This window comes from Trachypithecus francoisi, unplaced genomic scaffold, assembly GCF_009764315.1.
Source record: "Trachypithecus francoisi isolate TF-2019V2 unplaced genomic scaffold, Tfra_2.0 Lachesis_group7, whole genome shotgun sequence".
NCBI lineage: Eukaryota > Metazoa > Chordata > Mammalia > Primates > Cercopithecidae > Trachypithecus > Trachypithecus francoisi.
In genome coordinates this window covers 2,581,875-2,608,802 of record NW_022681472.1, presented here as the reverse complement: position 1 = coordinate 2,608,802, position 26,928 = coordinate 2,581,875, and the positions used below count along the sequence as shown (strand labels likewise).

Here is a 26,928-nt window from a genome sequence, read left to right as displayed (position 1 = left end):
ATACATTTTAAAACTCTTATAGCCTAATAATAGATAGACAATTAAAAATGGGCTCAGTGGCTCACGCCTGTAATCTCATCTACTAGGGAGGCTGAGGCAGGGGGATCACTTGAACCCAGGAGACAGAGGTTGCAGTGAGCCGAGATCACGCCATTGCACTCTGGCCTGGGTGACAGAGCAAGACCCTGTCTCAAAAAAAAAAAAAAGTCAAAAGACTTGAACTAACATTTCTCTAATGAAAATATGCAAATGGCCAATAAGCACATGAAAAAATGCTCAGCATCACTAGTCATCAGGGAAATCCAAGTGAGATACTACCTCACACCTGCTAAGATGGCTGTTATTTAATTAATTAATTTTTGAGACAAAGTCTTGCTCTGTCACCCAGGCTCACTGCAACCTCCACCTCCTGGGTTCAAGCGATCCTCCTGTCCCAGCCTCCTGAGTAGCTGGAATTACAGGTGCATGCTCCCACACCTGGTAATTTTTGTATTTTTAGTAGAAATGGGGTTTCGCGGCCGGGCGCGGTGGCTCAAGCCTGTAATCCCAGCACTTTGGGAGGCCGAGACGGGCGGATCACGAGGTCAGGAGATCGAGACCATCCTGGCTAATACGGTGAAACCCCGTCTCTACTAAAAATACAAAAACTAGCTGGGCGAGGTGGCGGGCGCCTGTAGTCCCAGCTACTCGGGAGGCTGAGGCAGGAGAATGGCGTAAACCCGGGAGGCGGAGCTTGCAGTGAGCTGAGATCTGGCCACTGCACTCCAGTCCGGGCGACAGAGCGAGACTCCGCCTCAAAAAAAAAAAAAAAAAAAGAAATGGGGTTTCGCCATGTTGGCCAGGCTGGTCTCGAACTCCTGACCTCAGGTGAGCCACCACGCCTTGCCAGATGGCTATAATTTTAAAATAGGGCTAATGCAGTGGCTCACACCTATAATCCCAGCACTTTGGGAGGCCAAGGCAGGAGGATAACTAGATCCCAGGAGTTCAAGTCTAGCCTGGGCAATATAGCAAGACCCTGTCTCTACCAAAAATTTTTTAAACTTTCTGTTTTTTTAAATTAAAAAAAAGTAATCTAACAAATGTTGAGGATGTAGAGAAGGTGGACTCCTCATACTCTGCTGGTGGGAATGGGAAAGGGTGCATCTGCTGTGGGAAAGTGGCAGTTCTTCACAAAGTTAAACATAGAGTTACCATTGTGAACCCAGCAATGCCACTCCTAGGTGAATCCTAGGAATTCATTCAGGATAAGTGAAGGCTTACATTCACACAAAAACTTGAGCAGCATAATTCATGTTCTGTTTTCCTACAGATCCAGTCTTTGACTGAAAGATTATAAGCCACAGAAAAGACTGTGTGAGTGATGACATGGGGAATGTGTTTGGATAGGATCGCTAGGAATGCAGGCAACAAAGGAAAATAACACATGCTTTGTGTTTTCTGTTTGTTCTTTTTCCAGTGATGAGCTGCTACTGGGTCACGAGAAGGCCCCTGCCTTCAGAGACTATGTGGCTGTGGCACGAGGAAGCAAAGATCACAACATTCGTGCCCGAGAACCAGAGGGTGGGCTTTCAGAAGAAACTCAAGTGAAGTGCTTGATGGACCAGGCGACAGACCCCAACATCCTTGGCAGAACCTGGGAAGGATGGGAGCCCTGGATGTGAGGTCTGTGGGAGTCTGCAGATAGAAAGCGTTACATTGTTTAAAGAATCTACTATACTTTGGTTGGCAGTAATCCATCAGCTGATTTTCCTGAAGCACTAAAGAGAAATCTCTTTTGTGCTACAGTTTTATAGCATGAGTTTAAATCAAGATTATGAGTAAATGTATATGGGTTAAGTCAAAGATAAGGTTATAGTAACATCAAAGGTTAGGTGAAGTTTATAGAAAGATACATATCCAGGCTTACCAAAGTATTAAGAATATAGTATGTGATCAGCTTTCAAAGCATTTACAAGTGCTGCAAGTTAGTGAAACAGCCGTCTCCATAAACAGGAAATGTGGGAAACCTTGGAATGCCCTTTTGGTTCTGGCACGTTGGAAAGCACACTCAGAAGGCTTCATGGCCAAGATTTTGGGAGAGTAAAGCTAAGTATAGTTGATGTAACATTGTAGAAGCAGCATAGGAACAATAAGAACAATAGGTAAAGCTCTAATTATGGCTTATATTTAGAAATGACTGCATTTGATATTTTAGGATATTTTTCTAGGTTTTTTCCTTTCATTTTATTCTCTTAGTTTTGACATTTTATGGTAGATTTGCTCTCTAGAAGGGAACATCTTTATTTAGGAGGGTAAAAATTTTGGTCATAGCATTCACTTTTGCTATTCCGATCTACAACTGGAAGATACATAAAAGTGCTTTTTGCATTACAAATTTGGGATAACTTCAAAAATCTCATGGTTGATGTTAGGGATAGCACTAAGCATTTTAGTTCCAGGAGAATAAAAGAAATTCCTATTTGAAATGAATTCCTCATTTGGAGGAAAAAAAAAAAGCATACATTCTAGCACAAGATCAAATTATGGAATACAAAAGTGGCTCCTTCCCATGTGCAGTCCCTGTGCCCCCTCCAGTCCTCTGCACACCCAAACTGTTTCTGATTGGCTTTTAGCTTTTTGTTGTTGTTTTCTCCTTCTAACACTTGTATTTGGAAACTCTTCTGTGATTTTGAGAAGTATACTCTTGAGTGTTTAATAAAGTTTTTTTCCAAAAGTAGTGTATATCTCTTTTATGCAGTTTCAAAAGCGAAATATTCATCTTACAAAATAGTCTATTATACTACTTGCCTAGTTTGTTCTGATAAATGCGGGTTAAATGCGTTACGGCATTTAAAATAAACATTAATGCCCAGGCACACTGGGAGGCCAAGGCCGGAGGATTGCCTGAACTCCTTGAGCCCAGGAGTTAAAGACCAAGAGGGCAACACAGTGAGATCCCATGTCTATTTTTAAAAATAAAATAACAAATTTATCTTCTCAACAAGTGATACCTATTGAACCAAATTTCATCTGTAAAGAAAAATAAGTGATCGTGTATGTGAAAAATCTGGTACACATGATCTAGTAAATATTTTTGCACAAAAATGGCCAAAGTAAGCCCACTTTGGAGTAGAGTTGATAATATATTGTTTTCTGTAACAACTAATTCGCTGTAATTCTTGCTTGAGTCCTGTTAATTCGGACTACGTTCATTAAATGGATCACCTACATTGTAGGAAACCCTGTTTTTTTAATGACTACTTTTCATATCAGTAAAAGTTGATTGTTACGGCCAGGTGTGGTGGCTCACACCTGTAATTCTAGCACTTTGGGAGGCTGAGGCGGGTGGATCACCTGAGTTTGGGAGTTCGAGACCAGCCTGACCAACATGGAGAAACCCCGTCTCCACTAAAAATACAAAATTAGCCAGGTGTGGTGGCCCATGCCTGTAATCCCAGCTGCTCAGGAGACTGACGCAGGAGAATTGCTTGAACCCAGGAGGCAGAGGTTGCAGTGAGCCAAGATCGTGCCGTTGCACTCCAGCCTGGGCAACAAGAGTGAAACTCCATCTCCAAAACAAAAAAAAAAATTGATTGTTACAAGTTGTGTGTGTGGGTCTAGTCTCAAAGCTGTGTGCTCAAAAAGTTCATCATTGCTCACGAGAGTGCAGTAAGAAGAAACTTGCTGTGTACAGCATTCAGAAAACATTCATAAAATTACACTAGATGTTAAATGGTCATTACACAATGTAGGAACTGCACATCTAAATCATCACTGGGGCTTGAACTCTAACTCGTGATTCTTGCTGAATAAGAATATTTGATTTGGAAACCAAGAAACAACACTTAACACTGATTACAAGGAAATATGAATGATATTATTGTTATATGAGTGGTAATATTTACATTATAAACATTTTGATATGCAGGTTGTATATGAAACATTTGTTTTTCAACGCCAAAATAATCCAGAAAGTTTCAGATTTAAGCTTAATGAAGACTTGAATGATCCCATGCTTTAGCACTTTGTCAGACTGAAAACTCAAGTATATAATACACTCCTTTAGGACAAGTACTGTGTCCTAATCACTATCTGTCAGCACCTCATAGTCTGGCACATGATAGTCAACAGAACAAAGCCATAGGAATAATTTAGTAAAGAATTCAACTTTTAAAAACTACTTCTATAAGAAATAAAAATTATTGGCCGGGCGCTGTGGCTCACACCTGTAATCCCAGCACTTTGGGAGGCTGAGGCGGGCAGATCACGAGGTCAGGAGATCAAGACCATCCTGGCTAACACGGTGAAACCTTGTCTCTACTAAAAATAGAAAAACAAAATTAGCCAGGCGTGGTGGCAGTCGCCTGTAGTCCCAGCTACTCAGGAGGTTGGAGAATGGCATGAACCAGGGAGGCGGACCTTGCAGTGAGCTCAGATGGTGCCACTGCTCTCCAGCCTGGGCAACAGAGCAAGACTGTCTCAAAAAAAAAAATAAAAATTATTTCACTGACTGATGAGAATTTTTAAAGCACTGTTTATTAACTAATGACCAGTAACTTTTTTTTTTTTTTTTTGAGATTCACAGTTGCCCAGGCTGCACCTCCTGGGTTCAAGTAATTCTCCCGCCTCAGCCTTCCGAGTAGCCGAGACTACTGGCACACACCACCACGCCCGGCTAATTTTTGTATTTTGTATTTTTGTATTTTTAGTAGAGATGAGGTTTCACCATGTTGGCCAGGCTGGTCTCAAACTCCTGACCTCAGGTGACCTGCCTGCCTCAGCCTCCCAAAGTGTTGGGATTACAAGCGTGAGCCACTGCACCTGTACTGCCAAAAATTCTTTGAACTTCAGAATGTTGGCTGTATTAAAATGAAAATATAACTCTGGGAGTTGCATGAAGTTGCTTTTGAATATTTTATGAAAGTATTTAGGGAGCGTGCCACTGCACTCCAGCCTGGGCGACACTGACACTTGTTTTTGAGACAGTGTCTCAAAAAAAAATTAAGGATCAGCTTTTCAAAAAGCGAGAAGACCATTGGGCGTTTGATAGGAATTGCATTGAATCTTTAGATTACTTTGGTTAATATTGCCATCTTTTTTTTTTTTTTTTTTTTTTTTTTTTTGAGACGGAGTCCCGCTCTGTTGCCCAGGCTGGAGTGCAGTGGCCGGATCTCAGCTCACTGCAAGCTCCGCCTCCCGGGTTTACGCCATTCTCCTGCCTCAGCCTCCCGAGCAGCTGGGACCACAGGCGCACGCCACCTCGCCCAGCTAGTTTTTTGTATTTTTTAGTAGAGACGGGGTTTCATCGTGTTAGCCAGGATGGTCTCGATCTCCTGACCTCGCGGTCCGCCCGTCTCAGCCTCCCAAATATTGCCATCTTAACAATACTGTATTTCAATCCACGAGCACAGAATGCATTTCCATTTATTTATGTCTTGTTTAATTTCCTTCAACAATGGTTTGCAATTTTCAGCAGTTTCAAATACTTCTAATGTTTTGTTTCCTTGGTTAAATTTATTCCTAGCTATTTTGTTCTTTTGGCTACTATTGTAAATGGAATTGTTTTTCCTATGTTTCCAGATTGTTCATTGCTAGTGTATACAAACAGCTGATTTTGTGTGTTGGTCTGTTCTCCTGCAACTTTGCTGAATTAATTTAATAGCTTTAGTACTTAGTTTGTGTATTCTTTGGGATTTTCTATATATAGAATGATGTCATCTGTGCATAGAGACAGTTTTATTTCTTTTCCAATTTGACTACCTTTTCTTTTTTCTTACCTAATTGTGGCTAGAACATTCAGCACAATGCTGAGCAGCAGTGGTAAAAGTGGGCATCCTTCTCTTGTTCCCGATCTTAGGGAGAAAGTTTTCATCTCTCACCATTGAGTGTGATGTTAGCTGTGGGTTTTCTGTTTTCTTTCTTTTTTTTTTTTGTTTTTGAGATGGAGTCTTGCTCTGTCGCCCAGGCTGGAGTGCAGCGATCTTGGCTCACTGCGACCTCCGCCTCCCAGGTTCAAGCGATTCTCCTGCCTCAGCCTCTGGAGTAGTTTGGATACAGGCACGCCCCACCACGTAGGCTAATTTTTTGTATTTTTAGTAGAGATGGAGTTTCACCGTGTTAGCCAGGATGGGCTTGATCTCCTAATCTCATGATCCACCTGCCTCGGTCTGCCGAAATGCTGGGATTACAGGCATGAGCCACTGTGCCCGGCCAGCTGTGAGTTTTCATAAATGCCCTTTATCATGTTGAAGAAGTACCCTCTAAGTTTGGCAAGTGTTTTTATTATGAAATGGTGAATTTTGCCAAATTTTTTTTTTTTTTTGGCATCAAAATGAACCTGTGGTTTTTCTCCTTTAGTCTATTAATGTCATATATTGATTAATATTTGTATATTGAACCACACTTTCATTGCTGGGATGAATTCTACCTGGCCATGGTGAATAATCCTTTATAATAATTTGTTGGTTTTACTTTGCTAATACTTTGTTGAGGATTTTTGCATCAAGAAGAGATATTAGTCTCTAGTTTTCTTGTGGTGCCTTTGTCTGACTTTGGTATCAGGGTAGTGCTGGCTTCATAAAATGGGTTAGAAAGTTTTCCTTCCTCTGATATTTACTGGAAGAGTTTGAGAAAGATTTTGGTATTAATTATTTAAAGGTTTTGTGGAATTCAACAGTGAAGGCATGTGGTGCTAGTCTTGTCTTTGTTGGAGGTTTTTTATTGCTGATTCAATCACTGCTTGTTATAGATCTGTTCAAATTTTCTATTTTTTCTTGGCCGGGCGCGGTGGCTCAAGCCTGTAATCCCAGCACTTTGGGAGGCCGAGACGGATGGATCATGAGGTCAGGAGATCGAGACCATCCTGGCTAACACGGTGAAACCCCGTCTCTACTAAAAAATACAAAAAACTAGCCAGGCGAGGTGGCGGGCGCCTGTAGTCCCAGCTACTCGGGAGGCTGAGGCAGGAGAATGGCTTGAACCCGGGAGGCGGAGCTTGCAGTGAGCGGAGATCCGGCCACTGCACTCCAGCCTGGGCGACAGAGCGAGACTCCGTCTCAAAAAAAAAAAAAAAAAAAAAAAAAAATTTCTATTTTTTGAGTCAGTTTTGGTAATTGAGTGTTTCTAGGGAATTTGTCCATTTCATCCAGTTTATCTAATGCACTGGCATTTATTTCAGTAAGGTTAGTGGTATAGTGTCCCTGTGTTCATTTCTGATGGTTATTTACATTTTCTTTTTCTAAATATAGCTTAATCATCTTTAGCTTTATAGGTAAAGGTAAGTCAATTTTGTTAGCCTCTTCAAAGAATCAACTTTCAGTTTTGTTGATTCTATTTTTCCTTTTTTTTTCTCTTCTTTTTTTTTTTTTTGAGACAGGATCTCTCTCTGTTGCCCAGGCTAGAGTGCGGTGGCGTGATCTCGGCTCACTGCAACCTCCACCTCCCAGTTGTTGGGGTTTTTTTGTTTTTTGTTTTGTTTTGTTTTGTTTTGAGACAGGGTCTCTCTCTGTTGCCCAGGCTGGAGTACAGTGGCGCAATCTCGGCTCACTGCAAGCTCCACCTCCCAGGTTCACGGCATTCTCCTGCCTCAGCCTCCCGAGTAGCTGGGACTACAGGCGCCGCCACCTCACCCGACTAATTTTTTGTATTTTTTAGTAGAGACAGGGTTTCACCATGTTAGCCAGGATGGTCTCGATCTCCTGACCTCGTGATCCACCCGCCTCGGCCTCCCAAAGTTCTGGGATTACATGTGTGAGCCACGGTGCCCAGCCCTCCACCTCCCAGTTTTAAGCGATTCTCCTGCCTCAGCCTTCCAAGTAGCTAGGATTACAGGTACCCACCACCACACCCGGCTAGTTTTTGTATTTTTATTTTTATTTTTTTGAGACAGAGTCTTGCTGTTTTTTCCCAGGCTGGAGTGCAATGGCGCAATCTCGGCTCACTGCAACTTTTGCCTCCTGGGTTCCAGCAATTCTCCTGCCTCAGCCTCCTGAGTATCTGAGATTACAGCACCTGCCATTATACCCAGCTAACTTTTGTATTTTTAGTGGAGACCGGGTTTCACCATGTTGGCCAGGCTGGTCTTGAACTCCTGACCTCAGGTGATCCACCCGCCTCAGCCTCCCAAAGTGCTGGGATTACAGGTATGAGCCGCCGCGCGTGGCCGGCCAGTTTTGTATTATTAGTAGAGACAGGGTTTCACCATGTTGGCCAGGTTGGTCTCAAATTCCTGACCCCCAGTGATTGAGACTTGATTTGTGTCCCTTAGGTTTAGATGGTTGATAGTGTTGTTCAAGCCTGCTGTTTCCTTCTTGTTATGTTTAGATGTTCCATTATTGACACTGGGGTATTGAGGTCTCCAACTATTATTTTATTTTAACTTTTTTAAGATGGAGTGTCACTCCATCGCCCAGGCTGGAGTGCAGTGGCGTGATCTCAGCTCACTGTAACCTCTGCCTCCCGTGTTCAAGCAATTCCCCTGCCTCAGCCTCCCAAGTAGCTGGGACTATGGGCACCTGCCACCATGCCCAGCTGAGTTTTGTATTTTTGTTTTTTATTTTTAGTAGAGATGGGGTTTTGCCATGTTGGCCAGGCCGACCTTGAACTCCTGACCTCAACTGATCTATCCACCTTGACCTCCCAAAGTACCTGGATTACAGGCATGAGCCACCATGTCCAGCCTCCATTATTTTCAATCTCTTTCTCCCTTCAGTTCAATGTTTGCTTCATATGTTTTGGACATCTGCTGTTTAGCGTTTGTGTCTTTATAATTCTTATAATGTTTTTGATGGATTGACCTTTTATCAATACATAATGTCTTTTTTTTTAATCTCTTGTAACAAGTTTTGACTTAAAGTCTTATAAAGTCTTATTTTCTAGTATTAGTAGTCATGCCCGCTATCTGGTTTTTTGGGGGTTTTTTTGAGACAGAGTTTCGCTCTTGTCACCCAGACTGGAGAGCAATGGCACATTCTCAGCCATGCCAGCTTTCTATTGGTTACTAATTCATGGAAAATATTTTTCCATCCTTTCACTGTAAATCTCCTTGTGTCTTTGGATTTAAGTCACCTGTAGATAGCATGTAGTTAGGTCATGTTTTTAAAATCCATTCTGCCAATCTCTCTTTCAATTGGTGAATTAAATACATTTACATTCAAAATAATTTCTGATTAGGAACCACTTCTGTCACTTTGCTATTTGTTTTCTGTAAGTTTCAATCTTTTTTCCCCTAAATTTCTCCAATAGTGTTTTGTATTTGATTGATTTTGCTAGTATTCCATTTGAATTCCCTCGTTTTCTTTTCTGTAATGTTTTAAAGATTTTTCTTAGTGGTTATCCTGTTGATTATAATTAATAGCTTACATTTCTAAGAATATAGTTTGAAGTGATACAACTTAGCTATTGAGTTGTTTGAGCTCCTTATATATTCAGGTTATGAATCCCTTATCAAATGGATAGTTTTCAAATATTTTTTCCCATTCTTCGGGTTGTTTTTTACTATGTTGATTATTTTGCTGTGCAGCTTTTTGGCTTGATGTAATCCCAACTGTCCATTTTGGTTGCCTGCGCTTTTGAGGCCTCATACAAAACATTTTTGCCCAGACCAATGTCCTGGAGAGTTTCCCCAATATTTTCTTCTAGTAGTTTCACAGTTTCAGGTCTTCGATTTAAGTCTTTAATCCATTTCTGTGATTTTTGTGTAAAGTGAGAGTTAGGGGTCTCCACATTCTGCATGTGGATATCCAGTTTTCCCAGCACCATTTATTGAAAGCTGTCATTTCCCCCATTGTAAGTTCTTGGCGCCTTTGTAGAAGATGAGTTGGTTATAAATGCATGGATTTATATCTGGATTTTCCATTCTGTCTCATTGATCTATGTGTCTGTTTTTATGCCAGTTTCATGCTATTTTGGTCACTATAGCTTTGTAATAAAATTTGAAGAAAGGTTGTGTGATGCCAGCTTTGTTGTTTTTGCTCAGGATTGTTTTGGCTATTCGGCATCTTTTTTAGTTCCATACAAATTTTAGGATTTTTTTTTTTTTCTACTTCTGTGAAGAATGTCATTGGTACATTGATAGGGATTGCATTTAATGTGTAAATTACTTTGGGGCAGAATTGTCATTTTAACAATATTCATTCTTCAAGACCATAAGCATGGAATAGCTTTCACTTTTTTTGTGTCCTCTTCTGTTGTTTGTTTTTGAGACAGGGTCTCAGTCTGTTGCCCAGGCTGGAGTGCAGTGGTACTATCATGGCTCACTGCAGCCTTGACCTGGGCTCAGGTGATTCTCCCACTTCAGCCTCCTGAGTAGCTGGGACTACAGGCTCACACCACCATGCCTGGCTAATGTTTTGTATTTTTAGTAAGATGGGGTTTCATCATGTTGCCAGGCTGGTCTCGAGCTCCTGGACTCCAACAGTCTGCCCACCTCGGCCTCCCAAAGTGCTGGGATTACAGGTGTGAACCACCATGTACCCGGTCCACACATTAATTTTATAACAATAAACAAAAGTCCTCTGTATCAGGGGAACTACCCCCAATATTTCAACGTAGGTTCTTTTCTATTTTCCATAAGTGTCAGCTGGTCTGAGAAATAAAGAGAAAGAATACAAAAGAGAGAAATTTTATAGCTGGGCCTCTGGGGGTGACATCACATGTTGGCAGGTTCCGTGATGCCCACCTGAGCCACAAAATCAGCAAGTTTTTATTACGGATTTCAAAAGGGGAGGGCGGTGCAAATAGGGAGTGGGTCACAGAGATCACATGCTTCAAATAGCAATAAAAGATCACAAGGGCAGAAGGGCAGAGCAAGGTCACAAGGCCAGGGTGAAATTAGAATTACTAATGAGGTTCCATGTCCCACTGTGCACGCATTGTCATTGATAAACATCTTAACAGGAAATGGTTCAAGAGCAGAGAACCAGTCTGACTAGAATTCGCCAGGCTAGGATTTCCTAATCCTAGCAAGCCGGAGGGCACTGCAAGAGACAAGGGCATATTTTATCCCTAATCTTCAACTACATAAGGCAGACAACCCCAGAGCGCCTGTCCATAGGCCTCCCCTGGGAATTTTTTTCTCCTACTCGTTTTCTGCAATAAGAAAAGCATGACTCTGTTCTGCCCGGCCCCACAGGCGGTCACACCTTCTGGTTATCTCCCTTGTTCTCTGAACATCGCTATTACCCTGTTCTTTTTCAGGGTGCCCAGATTTCATATTGTTCAAACACACGTTTTACAATTTGTGGAGTTAACGCAATCATCACAGGGTCCTGAGGTGACATACCTCCTCAGTTTATGGAGATGACGGGATTAAGAGATTAAAGTAAAGACAGGAATAGGAAATTATAAGAGTATTGATTGGGGAAGTGATAAATGTCCATGAAATCTGCACGATTTATGTTCAGCGATTGCAGTCAAGGCATGTGTAAGAAGTTATAAAAGTTTTGGCCGGGCGCGGTGGCTCAAGCCTGTAATCCCAGCACTTTGGGAGGCCGAGACGGGCGGATCACGAGGTCAGGAGATCAAGACCACCCTGGCTAACACGGTGAAACCCCGTCTCTACTAAAAAAAAATACAGAAAACTAGCCGGGCGAGGTGGCGGGCGCCTGTAGTCCCAGCTACTCGGGAGGCTGAGGCAGGAGAATGGCGTAAACCCGGGAGGCGGAGCTTGCAGTGAGCTGAGATCCGGCCACTGCACTCCAGCCTGGGCGACAGAGTGAAACTCCGTCTCAACAAAAAAAAAAAAAAAAAAAAAAGTTTTAATTTGAGGAACTAATAAATGTCTATGAAATCTTCACAATTTATGTTCTTCTGCCGTGGCAGGGTCCCTGACTTCCCGCAACACTCTGAACTCGACTGATACACAAAGTAGTTAATGATAAATGCTTTTATGCTCAGCTGAGACAAAGGAGAAAAAAAAATTGGTCAGATTGATAGAAAATGAAACCTTACATACAAAGTCCCTGGAGACCACAGAAACCAAAAGGATCAAGTGGCCTGGGCTCTCCAGTTGAGTCCTGAGGGAACCAAAGGTAGTAGCAGGAAGTAGGGCACTGGAATGAGCTTCTGAAGGAACTGCCATCAATTATGACAGATCTGGTCAATCCATTGTGTCTCATGAATGCACTGCTGAAAGCAGCTCCTTGGTGCCTAGGCTGCGCTAAGTGGAGTGCACCCGAGGGGAACAGACCCGAGGGAGTGTGTGGGTAGGTGGGAAGCAGAGCTATGAGAGGAGACCGGAGGGCTGAGGGGTGGGAGCCGCCGTCCCCAGTGCGCCCTCCTCTGCCGGCAGAAAGTCCATGTGGGGGGCCCTGTCCCCTGGGCCTCCTTGCGTGCCTGCACCCCTGCTTATGAGAGGTGCCCCCCGGGGCAGGGGACAGCCTTTCCCTCCTGACTGAGACCCAGCCCCTGCAGCCGAGCCCGGACGCTAGAGCCTTGGGGTGCAGTACTGGGTTGCGACCCCCAGAACCACACCCCTCTTCTTTTGGGAAAACTGAATAAAACCCCAGCACCCTGGAGACAGCGCCAGGGACCTGATGTGGGCCAGTTTCCCCAGAGACGGCCAGACGGACTTGGTGCTGCTCAGTCTTCAGAGCTGCTGGGTCTTCGGGGCCTGCAGGTGTCCCCCATGCCCTGGATGGTGTGGAAGGTCCCAGGGCCTTCTCACCGTACCACCTCCCGCTCCACGGACCCAGCCGTTCTCCACTCTTGGGGAAGGGAGGCATCTGCTCACGCAGCAGAGTGTCAGGGGCCACTGAGCAGGCAGCAGGAAGGGAGAGGGGCACACACAGCCATACCACATACACACCCCATCACACACACCCATGATACACCACACCACACACCCCATCGCACACCACACAACCACACCAAACATCCCATCACACACACAACACACTACACCACACACACACCATCATACACCACACACCCACAATACACCCCATCACACCACACACATAACCACACACCCCATCACACACAACACACGCCATCACACCACACCCCACCACACACACAACACACAACCACACCACACACCCTCACACTACACACACCATCATACACCACACACACCCACAATACATCCCATCACACCACCATGCACACACCTCACATCACACCACACACGCAACCACACCACACACACCCCATCACACACCACACACATAACACCACACACCCCATCACACACAACCACACCACACACATTTCCTCACGCCACCACACACCACACAACATGCAACCACACCATACACCCTATCACACAACACAACCACAGCACACACACATCCCAGCATACACACATCCCAACACACACTATCACACATGCCATACCCCATCACAGCAACACACACAACCACATCACACACCCCTTCACACACACCACACAGAACCACACCACACACCCCATCACACCACACCACACACATCTCATCACACACACCACACCCCATCACAACACACACCACAACAACACCATACACCCCATCACACACCACACATCCCACCACACAACCACACACATCATCTCACGCACACCACACGATCACACACCACACAACCACACCATACACCATGACACACACACCACACACACCACATGCTCCACACAGCATCACACACATACAGCATCATACACACCACACGCACACACCACACACACAATCGCCCCACACACATCAAACCACACAACCACACCACACACACCCCACACTCACATATCACAGACACACACACAGTAGGAGGTTCACTGCAAGGAACTGCCTTAGAAGACTTGGTCTGGCCTGGCCTGGCCAGTCTGAATCCTCTCGGGCCAGCGTGAAGCCACCGTCCCAGGGGGACTGTTTCTGGGGGACTCGGCTGCGGCCCTGAGCCCTGTCACCTGCCTGGATCCTGACCACGCAGGTGGTCCAGGGGCATCTCCTCGGCCGGTGAGGATGCTGGTCTCATCTACACGAGACTGCGTCACTGCAGCCGCAGCCCAGCCTGGCCGCGCAGAAAGCGGACAGTAGTGGCTAGGGAAGATGCGCACTTCCCTCAGGGAGAATAATGGGTCTGTTCGCATGGACTCAGACAATGTTGGGTTACAATCTGCTGCTATGCTGTTCCTCTTGTTGCTTTCACACGTTTTGTCACTGCAGGATGCCCAGCTCTGGACCCAGCCAGACATCCCAGGACATTGGTCCTGAGACGACAGAATGGGGTTTAGAAACCCAGGGCTGCCTTTGGGAGGCCGAGACGGGTGGATCACGAGGTCAGGAGATCGAGACCATCCTGGCTAACACGGTGAAACCCCGTCTCTACTAAAAATACAAAAACTAGCTGGGCGAGGTGGCGGGCGCCTGTAGTCCCAGCTCCTCGGGAGGCTGAGGCAGGAGAATGGCGTGAACCCGGGAGGCGGAGCTTGCAGTGAGCTGAGATCCGGCCACTGCACTCCAGTCCGGGAGACAGAGCGAGACTCCGCCTCAAAAAAAAAAAAGAGGCCGGGCGCGGTGGCTCAAGCCTGTAATCCCAGCACTTTGGGAGGCCGAGACGGGTGGATCACGAGGTCAGGAGATCGAGACCATCCTGGCTAACACGGTGAAACCCCGTCTCTACTAAAAAATACAAAAAAATTAGCCGGGCGAGGTGGCGGGCGCCTGTAGTCCCAGCTACTCGGGAGGCTGAGGCAGCAGAATGGCGTGAACCCGGGAGGCGGAGCTTGCAGTGAGCTGAGATCTGGCCACAGCACTCCAGCCTGGGCGGCAGAGCGAGACTCCGTCTCAAAAAAAAAAAAAAAAAAAGAAACCCAGGGCTGCGCGCCGCAGGTACTGTCACTGGTTGGCACTGAGAAACACCGATTTTTAGGTGAACAGACTAAAACGCTAATCCCCGGCCTCATGTGCAACTTGGAGGAAGCCTCCCCAAAGGGTCGGGGCACAGGCTTCTCTGCAGGGGAAGGGAGCAACCATGCATGGTTTCCTGTCTCTGGCAGCGCAGACCTGACTGCCCACCCCTGGACTTCGTTTACATGAGAGAGAAAACCTTTAGACCTGTGAAGTCAGATATTTTGGACTGCCTGTTACCCCAAATGAAACCGAATACACAGGAGCATGTTTTTTAGCAAGGCTAGAGTTCCACAGCATTCACACAGTAAAAGTCACGTACAGCAAAGAGGCACACACAACTAAATGAGCCTACAATTGAGTACCGCGTTTCAGCTCACTTGAGATGTGCCTGAATCTAAGATGCACTGAGACTTTATGTGCCACGAAGAAAGAAAAATGCGTCCATTTAAACAATGACCCAGGCTGGGCGCGGTGGCTCACCCCTGTAATCCCAGCACTTTCGGAGGACGAGGTGGGTGGATCACCTGAATTCAGGAGTTACCAGTCTGGCCAGTGTGGTGAAACCCCCTCTCTACCAAAAATATAAAAATGAGCCAGCATGGTGGTGCGCCTGTAGTCCCAGCTACTCCGGAGGCTGAGGGAGGAGAATCGCTTGAACCTGGGAGGCAGAGGTTGTGGTGAGCCGAGATCGCATCACTGCACTTCAGCCTGGACGACAGAGACTCCCATCTCACAAACACAGGCACACACACAAAGCCGGGCTCCGTGGCTCATGCCTGTAATCCAAGCACTTTGGGAGGCTGAGGCGGCTGAATCACCTGAGGTCAGGAGTTCGAGACCAACCTGACCAACATGGAGGAAACCCCCCCCATCTCTGCTAAAAAATATAAAATTAGCCGGACATGGTGGCACATGCCTGTAATCCCAGCTACTTGGGAGGCTGAGGCAGGAGACTCGCTTGAAACCAGGAGGCATAGGTTGCAGTGAGCCAAGATCGTGCCATTGCACTCCAGCCTGGGCAAAAAGAGCAGAACTCCATCTCAAAAAAAAAAAAAAAAAAAAAAAGACAATGACCCAAAGCTTCCATCTATCTTTTTTTAATTATTATTTATTTATTTATTTTTGAAATGGAGACTCACTCTATTGCCCAGGCTGGAGCGCAGTGGCACAATCTCGGCTCATGGCAACCTCTGCCTCCTGGGTTCAAGCGATTCTCCTGACTCAGCCTCCTGAGTAGCTGGGACTACAGGCGCCCACCACCACGCCCGGCTAATTTTTGTATTTTTAGTAGAGACTGGGTTTCACCATGTTGGTCAGGCTGGTCTTGAACGCCTGACCTCCTGATCCGCCCACCTCAGCCTCCCAAAGTGCTGGGATTACAGGTGTGAACCATTGTGCCTGGCCTATTTATTTATTTGTTTGTTTATTTATTTATTTATTGAGAGGGAGTTTCCACTCTTTTTGCCCATGGAGTGCAATGGGAAAATTTAGGCTCACTGCAACTTCTGCCTCCCAAGGTCAAGAGATTCTCCTGCCTCAGCCCCCCAAGTAGCTGGGAATCACAGGCATACACCAGCACACCCGGCTAATTTTGTATTTTTAGTAGAGACGGAGTTTGATCATGTTGGCCAGGATGATCTTGACCTCAGGTGATCCGCCCACCTCAGCTTCCCAAAGTGCTGAGATTACAGGTGTAAGCCACTGTGCCAGGACCCAAATATCTTTTTAAAAATAGATTGTATATTGCCTAAATACTTTTTCCCTGTTGTTACATTAATGGGTGACTTATAAGTCTCCTACATATTTATTTATATTTATCCTTTTATTGAGGTAAAATTCACAACATATTCTCCATTTAAATCATTTTAGTGGCTGCGCGCGGTGGCTTATGCCTGTAATCCCAGCACTTTGGGAGGCCAAGGCATGCAGATCACTTGAGGTCAGGAGTTCAAGCCCAGCCTGGCCAACATGGTGAACTCCCATCTGTACTGGAAAAAAAAAAATTAGCTGAGTGTGGTGGTGGGTGCCTGTAATCCCAGCTACTCAGAAGGCTGAGGCAGGAGAATAGCTTGAACCTGGGAGGCGGAGGTTGCAATGAGCCGAGATCATGCCATTGCACTCCAGCTTGGGCGTCAGAGCAAGACTATGCCTCAATAAATAAATAAATAAATAAATAAATAAATAATTTTAAAGTGTATAATACAGTGACATTTATTACTTTCACAGTGATGGGCATACATTATTTCTATCTAGTTCTAATTTTCAATACAGCCAAAGGAAACCTCTCCCCATTAAGCAGGCACTCCACACCTCCAGGTTCTGGTGGCAAAAATATGTTTCTGGTCTCTATAGATTTGCCTCTTCTGGATATTTATACAAACAGAATCATATACCATGTGCCCGTTAGGGTCTGGCTTTTTTCATTTGGCAAATGTTTTTGAGGCTCATCCATGTTGTAGCATTCATCAGTACATGTTCCTTTTCAGGACTGAATAAGATTCTGTATTATTGATACATCACATTTTATCTATTCATCTGTTGCTGGGCAGTTGGGTTCAAAAGGTTGTTTCCACCTTTTGGCTACTGTGAATCATGAACATTCATATAGAAATTGGTGTGTGAATGCCTGTTTTCAGTTCTTCAGAGGTACATAACCAGTAGCAGAATTTGTTGGTCATATGATAATTCTATATTTAACTTTTTGAGAAACTTCCAAACTGTTATCCACAGCAACTGCACCATTTTACATTCCCAGTATACGCCAGTAATGTGTGAGGACTCCAATTTCTCCACATCCCTGAAAAACACCTTTTATTGGGTGGCTTTATAGCCAACTAGGAACAGCTCTGGTCTGCAGCTCCCAGTAAGATCAATGCAGAAGGCGGGTGATTTCCGCATTTCCAACTGAGGTACCCAGTTCATCTCAATCGGACTGATTAGACAGTGGGTACAGCCCATGGAGGGCAAGCCGAAGCAGGGTGGGGCATTGCCTCATGCGGGAAGTGCAAGGGGTCAGGGAATTCCCTCCCCTAGCCAAGGGAAGCCATGAGGGACCATGCTGTGAGAAACAGTGCATTCCAGCCCAGATACTATGCTTTTCTCATGGTCTTTGTAACTCGCAGACCAAGAGATTCCCTCGGGTGCCCATGCCACCAGGGCCCTGTGTTTTAAGCACAAAACTGGGTAGCCATTTGGGCAGACACCAAGCTAGCTGCAGGAGTTTTTTTTCATACCCCAGTGGCAGCTGGAGCACCAAGGAGACTGAACTATTCACTCTCCTGGAAAGGGGGCTGAAGCCAGGGAGCCAAATGGTCTAGCTCAGCAGATACCACACTCACGGAGCCCAGCAAGCTAACATCCACTGGCTTGAAATTCTCACTGTCAGCACAGCAGTCTGAAGTCAACCTGGGGCACTCGAGCTTGACAGGGGAGGCAGTCTGCCATTACTGAGGCTTGAGTAGGTGGTTTTTCCTTCAAAGTGTAAACAAAGACACTGGGAAGTTTAGACTGGGTGGAGCCCACCACAGCTCAGCAAAGCTGCTGTAGCCACACTGCCTCTCTAGATTCCTCCTATCTGGGCAGGGCATCTCTGAAAGAAAGGCAGGAGCCTTGGTCAGGGGCTTATAGATAAAATTTCCATCTCCCTGGGACAGAGCTCCTGGGGGAAGGGGCGGCTGTAGGCTCAGCTTCAGCTGACTTAAATGTTCCTGCCTGCCAGCTCTGAAGAGAACTGTGGATCTTCCAGCACAGCGCTCGAGCTCTGCTAAGGGACAGACTGCCTCCTCAGGTGGGTCCTTGACCCCCATGCCTCCTGACTAGGAGACATGTCCCAGCAGGGGTGGACAGACACCTCATACAGGAGAGCTCCATCTGGCATCTGGTGGGTGCCCCTCTGGGATGAAGCTTCCAGAGGAAGAAACAAGCAGCAATCTTTGCTGTTCTGCAGCATCAGCTGGTGATACCCAGGCAAACAGGGTCTGGAGTGGACCTCCAGCAAACTCCAGCAGACCTGCAGCAGAGGGGCCTGACTGTTAGAAGGAAAACTAACAAACAGGAAATAATAGTATCAACATCAACCAAAAGGATGTCCACACAGAAACCCCATCCAAAGGTCACCAACATCAAAGACCAAAGGTAGATAAATCCACGAAGATGAGGAAAAACCAGCACAAAAAGGCTGAAAATTCCAAAAACCAGAATGCCTCTTCTCCTCTAAAGGATCACAACTTGCCAGCAAGGGAACAAAACCAGATGGAGAATGAGTTTAATGAATTGACAGAAGTAGGTTTCAGAAGGTGGGTAATAACAAATTCCTCCAAGCTAAAAGAGTGTGTTCCAACCCAACGCAAGGAAGCTAAGAACCTTTTAAAAAAAGTTAGAGGAATTGCTAACTAGAACAACCAGTTTAGAGAAGAACATAAATGACCCGATGGAGCTGAAAAACACAGCACAAGAACTTCATGAAGCATACACAAGTATTAATTGCTGAATTGATCAAGTGGAAGAAAGAATATCAGAGATTGAAGATCAATTTAATGAAATAAAGCATGAAGACGAGCTTAGAGAAAAAAGAATGAAAAGGAACGAACAATGCCTCCGAGAAATACGGGACTATGTGAAAAGATCAAACCTATGTTTGATTGGTGTACGTGAAAGTGACGGGGAGAATGGAACCAAGTTGGAAAACACTCTTCAGGATATTTTCCAGGAAAACTTTCCCAACCTAGCAAAACAGGTCAACGTTCAAATTCAGGAAATACAGAGAACACCACAAAGATACTCCTCGAGAAGAGCAACTCCAACACACATAATTGTCAGATTCACCAAGGTTGAAATGAAGAAAAAAGTGTTAAGGGCAGCCATAGAGAAAGGTCAGGTTATCCACAAAGGGAAGCCCATCAGACTAACAGTAGATCTCTCTGCAGAAACCCTACAAGCCAGAAGAGAGTGGGGGCCAATATTCAACATTCTTCAAGAAAAGAATTTTCAATCCGGAATTTCAAATCCAGCCAAACTAAGCTTCATAAGTGAAGGAGAAACAAAATCCTTTACAGACAAGCAAATGCTGAGAGATTTTGTTCCCACCAGTCCTGCCCTATAAGAACTCCTCAAGGAAGCACTAAATATGGAAAGGAAAAACCAGTATCAGGCCCTGCAAACACATACCAAATTGTAAAGACCATTGATGCTAGGAAGAAACTGCATCAACTAACAGGCAAATAACCAGTGAACATCATAATGACAGGATCAAATTCACACATAACAATATTAATGCCCCCAATTAAAAGACATGAGACAGAACTGTTCACTCTCCTGGAAAAGGGACTGAAGCCAGGGAGCCAAATGGTCTAGCTCAGCAGATACCACACCCACGGAGCCCAGCAAGCTAACATCCACTGGCTTGAAATTCTCGCTGTCAGCACAGCAGTCTGAAGTCAACCTGGGGCACTCAAGCTTGACAGGGGAGGCAGTCTGCCATTACTGAGGCTTTAGTAGGCAGTTTTCCCTTCCCGCATTGAGAAATTTGCAATTTCCCAATGGCAAATTGGATAAAGAGTCAAGACCCATTGTTGTGTTGTGTTCAGGAGACCATCTCACATGCAGAGACACACACAGGCTCAAAATAAAGGGATGGAGGAATATTTACCAAGCAAACAGAAAGCAAAATAAATAAACAAATAAAATAAATAAATAAATAAATAAAAGCAGGGGTTGCAATCCTAGTCTTTGATAAAACAGACTTTAAGCCAACAAAGACAAAGAAGGACATTACATAATGGTAAAGGGAGCGATGCAACCAGAAGAGCTAATGCTCCTAAATATATATGCACCCAATACAGGAGTACCCAGATTCATAAAGCAAGTTCTTAGAGACCTACAAAGAGATTTAGTCTCCTACACAACATAACAGTGGGAGATTGTCAATATTAGACAGATCAATGAGACAGAAGGTTAACAAGGATATTCAGGACTTGAACTCAGCTCTAATAGACATCTACAGAACTCTCCACCCCAAATCAACAGAATACACATTTTTTTCAGCACCACATCACACTTATTCTAAAATTGACCACATAATTGGAAGTAAAACACTCCTCAGCAGATGCAAAATAATAGAAATCACAACAAACAATCTCCCAGACCACACAGTGCAATCAAATTAGAACTCAGGATTAAGAAACTCACTCAAGGCCAGGCACGGTGGTTCATGCCTGTAATCCCAGCACTTTGGGAGGCTTAGGCAGGCAGATCATGAGGTCAGGAGATTGAGACCATCCTGGCTAACATGATGAAACCTCATCTTTACTACAAATACAAAAAATTAGCCAGACATGGGCATGGTAGTGGGCACCTGTAGTCCCAGCTACTTGGGAGGCTGAGGCAGGAGAATGGTGTGAACCCGGGAGGTGGAGCTTGCGGTGAGTCAAGATCATGCCACTGCACTCCAGCCTGGGTGACAGAGTGAGACTCCGTCAAAAAAGAAGAAAGAAGGAAAGAAGGAAAGGAGGAAGGAAGGAAGGCAGGACAGAAGGAAGGAAGGAAGGACGGAAAGAAGGAAGGAAGGAAGGAAGGAAGGAAGGAAGGAAGGAAGGAAGAAGGAAGGAAGGAAGGAAGGAAGGAAGGAGAGAAAGAAAGAAAGAAAGAGAAAAGAAAAGTAAAGAAAGAAAGAAACTCACTAAAAACTGCACAACTACATGGAAATTGAATAACCTACTCCTGAATGACTACTGGGTAAATAATGACGTTAAGGTAGAAATAAGTAAGTTCTTTGAAACCAATGAGAACAAAGACACAACATAACAGAATCTCTGGGACACAGCTAAAGCACTGTTTAGAGGAAAATTTATAGCACTAAATGTCCACAGGAGAAAGTGGGAAAGATCTAAAATCAATCCCCTAACATCACGGTTAAAAGAACTAGAGAAGCAAGAGAAACAAATTCAAAAGCTAGCAGAAGACAAGAAACAACTAAGATCAGAGCAGAAAAAAAAAGGAGATAGAGACACAAAAAATCCTTCAAAAATTCAATGAATCAGCCGGGCATGGTGATTCATGCATGTAATCCCAGCACTTTGGGAGGCCGAGGCGGGCAGATCACCAGAGGTCAGGAGTTCGAAACCAGCCTGGCCAACATGGTGAAACCCCGTCTCTACTAAAAATACAAAAATTAGCCAGGCATGGTGATGCACGTCTGTAATCCCAGCTACCCAGGAGGCTGAGGCAGGAGAATCGCTAGAACCTGGGAGGCAGGGACTTCAGTGAGCCAAGATCACACTACTGCACTCCAGCTGCAGTGAGCTGAGATCACAATACTACATTGCAGCCTGGGCAACAGAGCAAGACTCCATCTAAAAACAAACCAAAAAAATCAGTGAATCCAGGAGCTGTTTTTTGAAAAGATTAACAAAATAGATACACCACTAGCCAATAAAAAATGATAAAGGGAATATCACTACTGATCTTACAGAAATACAAACTATCATTAGGGAATACTATAAACACATCTACGTAAATAAACTAGAAAATCTAGAAGAAATGGATAAATTCCTGGACACATACACCTTCCAAAGACTAAACCATGAAGAAGTTGAATCCCTGAATAGACCAATAACAAGTTCGAAAACTGAGGCAGTACTTAATAGGCTACCAACTAAAAAAAGCACAGGACCAGATGGATTGACAGCTGAATTCTACCAGAGGCACAAAGAGAAGCTGGTACCATGCCTTCTGAAACTTATCCAAACAATAGAAAACGAAGGACTCTTTCCAACTCATTTTATGAGGCCAGCATCACCCTGATACCAAAACATGGCAGAGACACAACAAAAAAAGAAAATTTCAGGCCAATATCCCTGATGAACATCGATGCAAAAAATCCTCAATAAAATACTGGCAAACCGAATCCGGCAGCACATCAAAAAGTTTATCTACCACGATCAAATCAGCTTCATCCCTGGGATGCAAGGCTATTTCAACATACACAAATTAATAAATGTAATCCATCACATAAACAGAACTAATGACACAAAAGCCACATGATTATCTCAATAGATGCAGAAAAGGCCTTTGATGTAATTCAACACCACTTCATGCTAAAAACTCTCAAAAAGCTAGGTATTGATGGAACGTATCTCAAAATAATAAGAAGTATTTATGACAAACCCCAGCCAATATCATACTGAATGGGCAAAAGCGGGAAGCATTCCCATTGAAAACTGGCACAACACAAGGATGCCTTCTCTCACCACTCCTATTCAACATAGTATTGGAAGTTCTGGCCAGGGCAATCAGGCAAGAGAAAGAAATAAAGTGTATTTAAATAGGAAGAGAGGAAGTCAAATTGTCTATGTTTCCGGATGACATAATTGTATATTTATAAAATCCCATTGTCTCAGCCCAAAAATCTCCTAAAGCTGATAACTTTGCAACTTCAGCAAAGTCTCAGGATACAAAATCAATGTGCAAAAATCACAAGCATTCCTACACACCAACAATAAACAGAGATCCAAATCATGAGTGAACTCCCATTCACAATTGCTACAAAGAGAATAAAATCCCTAGGAACACAACTTACACGGGATGTGAAGGACCTCTTCCAGGAGAACTACAAACCACTGCTCAAGGAAATAAAAGAGGACACAAATGGAAAAATATTCCATGCTCATGGACAGGAAGAATCAATATTGTGAAAATGACCATACTGCCCAAAGTAATTTGTAGATTCAATGCCATCCCCATCAAACTACCATTCACTTTCTTCATAGAATTAAAAAACTACTTTAAATTTCATATGGAACCAAAAAAGAGCCCTCATTGCCCAGACAATCCTAAGGAAAAAGAACAAAGCTGTAGGCATGATGCCACCTGACTTCAAACTATACTACAAGACTATAGTAACCAAATCAGCATGGTACTGGTACCAAAACAGATATATAGACTAATGGAATAGGATAGAGGCCACAGACATAACGCCACACATCCACAACCATCTGATCTTTGACAAACCTGCCAGAAACAAGCAATGGGGAAAGGATTCCCTATTTAATAAATGGTGTTGGGAAAACTGGCTAGCCATATATGTAGAAAACTGAAACTGGACCCCTTCCTTACACCTTATACAAAAATTAACTCAAAGTGGATTAAAGACTTAAACATAAGACCTAAAACCGTAAAAACCCTAGGCTGGGCATGGTGGCTCACACCTGTAATCCCAGCACTTTGGAGGCCGAGGCAGGTGGATCACGAGATCAGGAGATTGAGACATCGTGGCTAACGTGGTGAAACCCTATCTTTACTAAAAAAAAAAAAAAAAAATTTCCAGGCATGGTGACACGGGCCTGTAGTCCCAGCTACTCTGGAGGCTGAGGCAGGAGAATCACTTGAACCCGGGAAGCAGAGGTTGCAATGAGCCGAGATCACGCCACTGCACTCCAGCCTGGGTGACAGGGCGAGACTCTGTCTCAAAAAAGCAAAGCAAAACAAACAAACAAAAAACAAACCCTAGAAGAAAACCTAGGCTATTAATACCATCCAGGACATAGGCATGGGCAATGACTTCATGACTAAAACACCAAAAGCAATGGCAACCAAACCCAAAATGGACAAATGGGATCTAATTAAACTAAAGAGCTTCTGTACAGCAAAAGAAACTACCATCAGAGTGAACAGGCAACCTACAGAATGGGAGAACGTTTTTGCAGTCTATCCATCTGACAAAGGGCTAATATCTAGAATCTACAAAAAACTTAAACAACTTTACAAGAAAAAAAAAAAAACAACCCCATCAAAAAGTGGGTGAAGGATATGAAGAGATACTTCTCAAAAGAAGACATTTATGTGGCCAACAAACATATGAAAAAAAGCTCATCATCACTGGTCATTAAGAAATGCCAATCTAAACCACAATGAGATACCATCTCACGCCAGTTAGAATGGCGATCATTAAAAGGTCAGAAAACAACAGATGCTGGAGAGGATATAGAGAAATAGGAACACTTTTACACTGTTGGTGGGAGTGTAAATTAGTTCAACCATTGTGGAAGACAGTGTGGCTATTCCTCAAGGGTCTAGAACCAGAAATACCATTTGACCCAGAAATCCCATTCCTGGGTATATACCCAAAGCATTATAAATCATTCTACTACAAAGACACATGCACATGTATGTTTATTGCAGCACTGTTCACAATAGCAAAGACTTGGAACCAACCCAAATGCCCATCAGTTATAGACAAGATAATGAAAATGTGGCACATGTACACCATGGAATGCTATGCAGCCATAAAAAAGGGTAAGTTCATGTTTTTTGCAGGGACATGGATGAAGCTGGAAATCATCATTCTCAGCAAACTATTAGAGGAACAGAAAACCAAACACTGCATGTTCTCACTCATAAGTGGGAGTTGAACATGAGATCACATGGACACAGGGAGGGGAATATCACACACCAGGGTTGTCAGGGAGTTGGGGGCTAGGGGAGGGACAACATTAGGAGAAATACCTAATGTAGATGACAGGTTGATAGGTGCAGAAACTACCATGTCACATGTATACCTATGTAACAAACCTGCATGTTCAGCCCCTGTATCTCAGAACTTAAAGTGTTAAAAACAAACAAATAGACCAAAAAAAAAAAAAAAAAAAAAACAACCCCATCAAAAAGTGGGTGAAGGATATGAAGAGATACTTCTCAAAAGAAGACATTTATGTGGCCAACAAACATATGAAAAAAAGCTCATCATCACTGGTCATTAAAGAAATGCCAATCTAAACCACAATGAGATACCATCTCACGCCAGTTAGAATGGCGATCATTAAAAGGTCAGAAAACAACAGATGCTGGAGAGGATATAGAGAAATAGGAACACTTTTACACTGTTGGTGGGAGTGTAAATTAGTTCAACCATTGTGGAAGACAGTGTGGCTATTCCTCAAGGGTCTAGAACCAGAAATACCATTTGACCCAGAAATCCCATTCCTGGGTATATACCCAAAGCATTATAAATCATTCTACTACAAAGACACATGCACATGTATGTTTATTGCAGCACTGTTCACAATAGCAAAGACTTGGAACCAACCCAAATGCCCATCAGTTATAGACAAGATAATGAAAATGTGGCACATGTACACCATGGAATGCTATGCAGCCATAAAAAAGGGTAAGTTCATGTTTTTTGCAGGGACATGGATGAAGCTGGAAATCATCATTCTCAGCAAACTATTAGAGGAACAGAAAACCAAACACTGCATGTTCTCACTCATAAGTGGGAGTTGAACATGAGATCACATGGACACAGGGAGGGGAATATCACACACCAGGGTTGTCAGGGAGTTGGGGGCTAGGGGAGGGACAACATTAGGAGAAATACCTAATGTAGATGACAGGTTGATAGGTGCAGAAACTACCATGTCACATGTATACCTATGTAACAAACCTGCATGTTCAGCCCCTGTATCTCAGAACTTAAAGTGTTAAAAACAAACAAATAGACCAAAAAAAAAAAAAAAAAAAACAACCTTTTATTTTCTCTTTATTTTTAAAAAAGTCTCCATCCCAAGCCCAGGTGTGGTGGCCGATGCCTGTAAACCCAGCACTTTGGGAGGCCGAGGTGGGCAGATCACTTGAGGTCAACAGTTCGAGACCAGCCTGGCCAACATGGTGAAATCCCAACTCTACTAAAAATATAAAAATTAGCCAGGCATGATGACACTTGTAATCCCAGCTACTCTGGAGGCTGAGGCAGGAGCCTGAGGCTTGGACCCAGGAGGCAGAGGTTGCAGTGAGCGGATATCACACCACTGCAATCTAGCCTGGGTGACAGAGTGAGACTGTCTCAAAAAAAAAGAAAAAAAAAAAATCACCATCCTAGTGTGTGTTGTGGTGTGTCTAAAGTGGTATCTTATTGTGATTTTGATTTGCATTTTATCAATGATTAATGATGTTGAGTGCTTTTCTTTGTTATTATTATTATTATACTTTAAGTTCTAGGGTACATGTGCACAACATGCAGGTTTGATACATAGGTATACATGTGCCATGTTGGTTTGCTTCACCCATCAACTCATCATTTACATTAGGTATTTCTCCTAATTCTATCCCTCCCCCAGTCCCCCAC

The 26,928-nt window shown here is 44.0% G+C and overlaps 1 protein-coding gene across 4 annotated transcripts in view; it reads left to right on the top strand.

Annotated features, from left to right (window-relative positions):
- PRKDC (protein kinase, DNA-activated, catalytic subunit) overlaps positions 1-2,716 on the top strand; it is a 187,854-nt gene extending 185,138 nt beyond the window's left edge. For 2 of the 4 annotated variants that reach the window (XM_033203541.1, XM_033203539.1), the window contains one exon: positions 1,460-1,664. In XM_033203541.1, coding sequence (XP_033059432.1) covers positions 1,460-1,664 — 205 coding nt within the window. Of the gene's footprint in view, positions 1-1,459 lie in introns of all 4 variants that reach the window. The other 2 variants (XM_033203538.1, XM_033203540.1) reach the window with 2 other exon arrangements.
- The last annotated feature ends 24,212 nt before the right edge of the window (positions 2,717-26,928 follow it).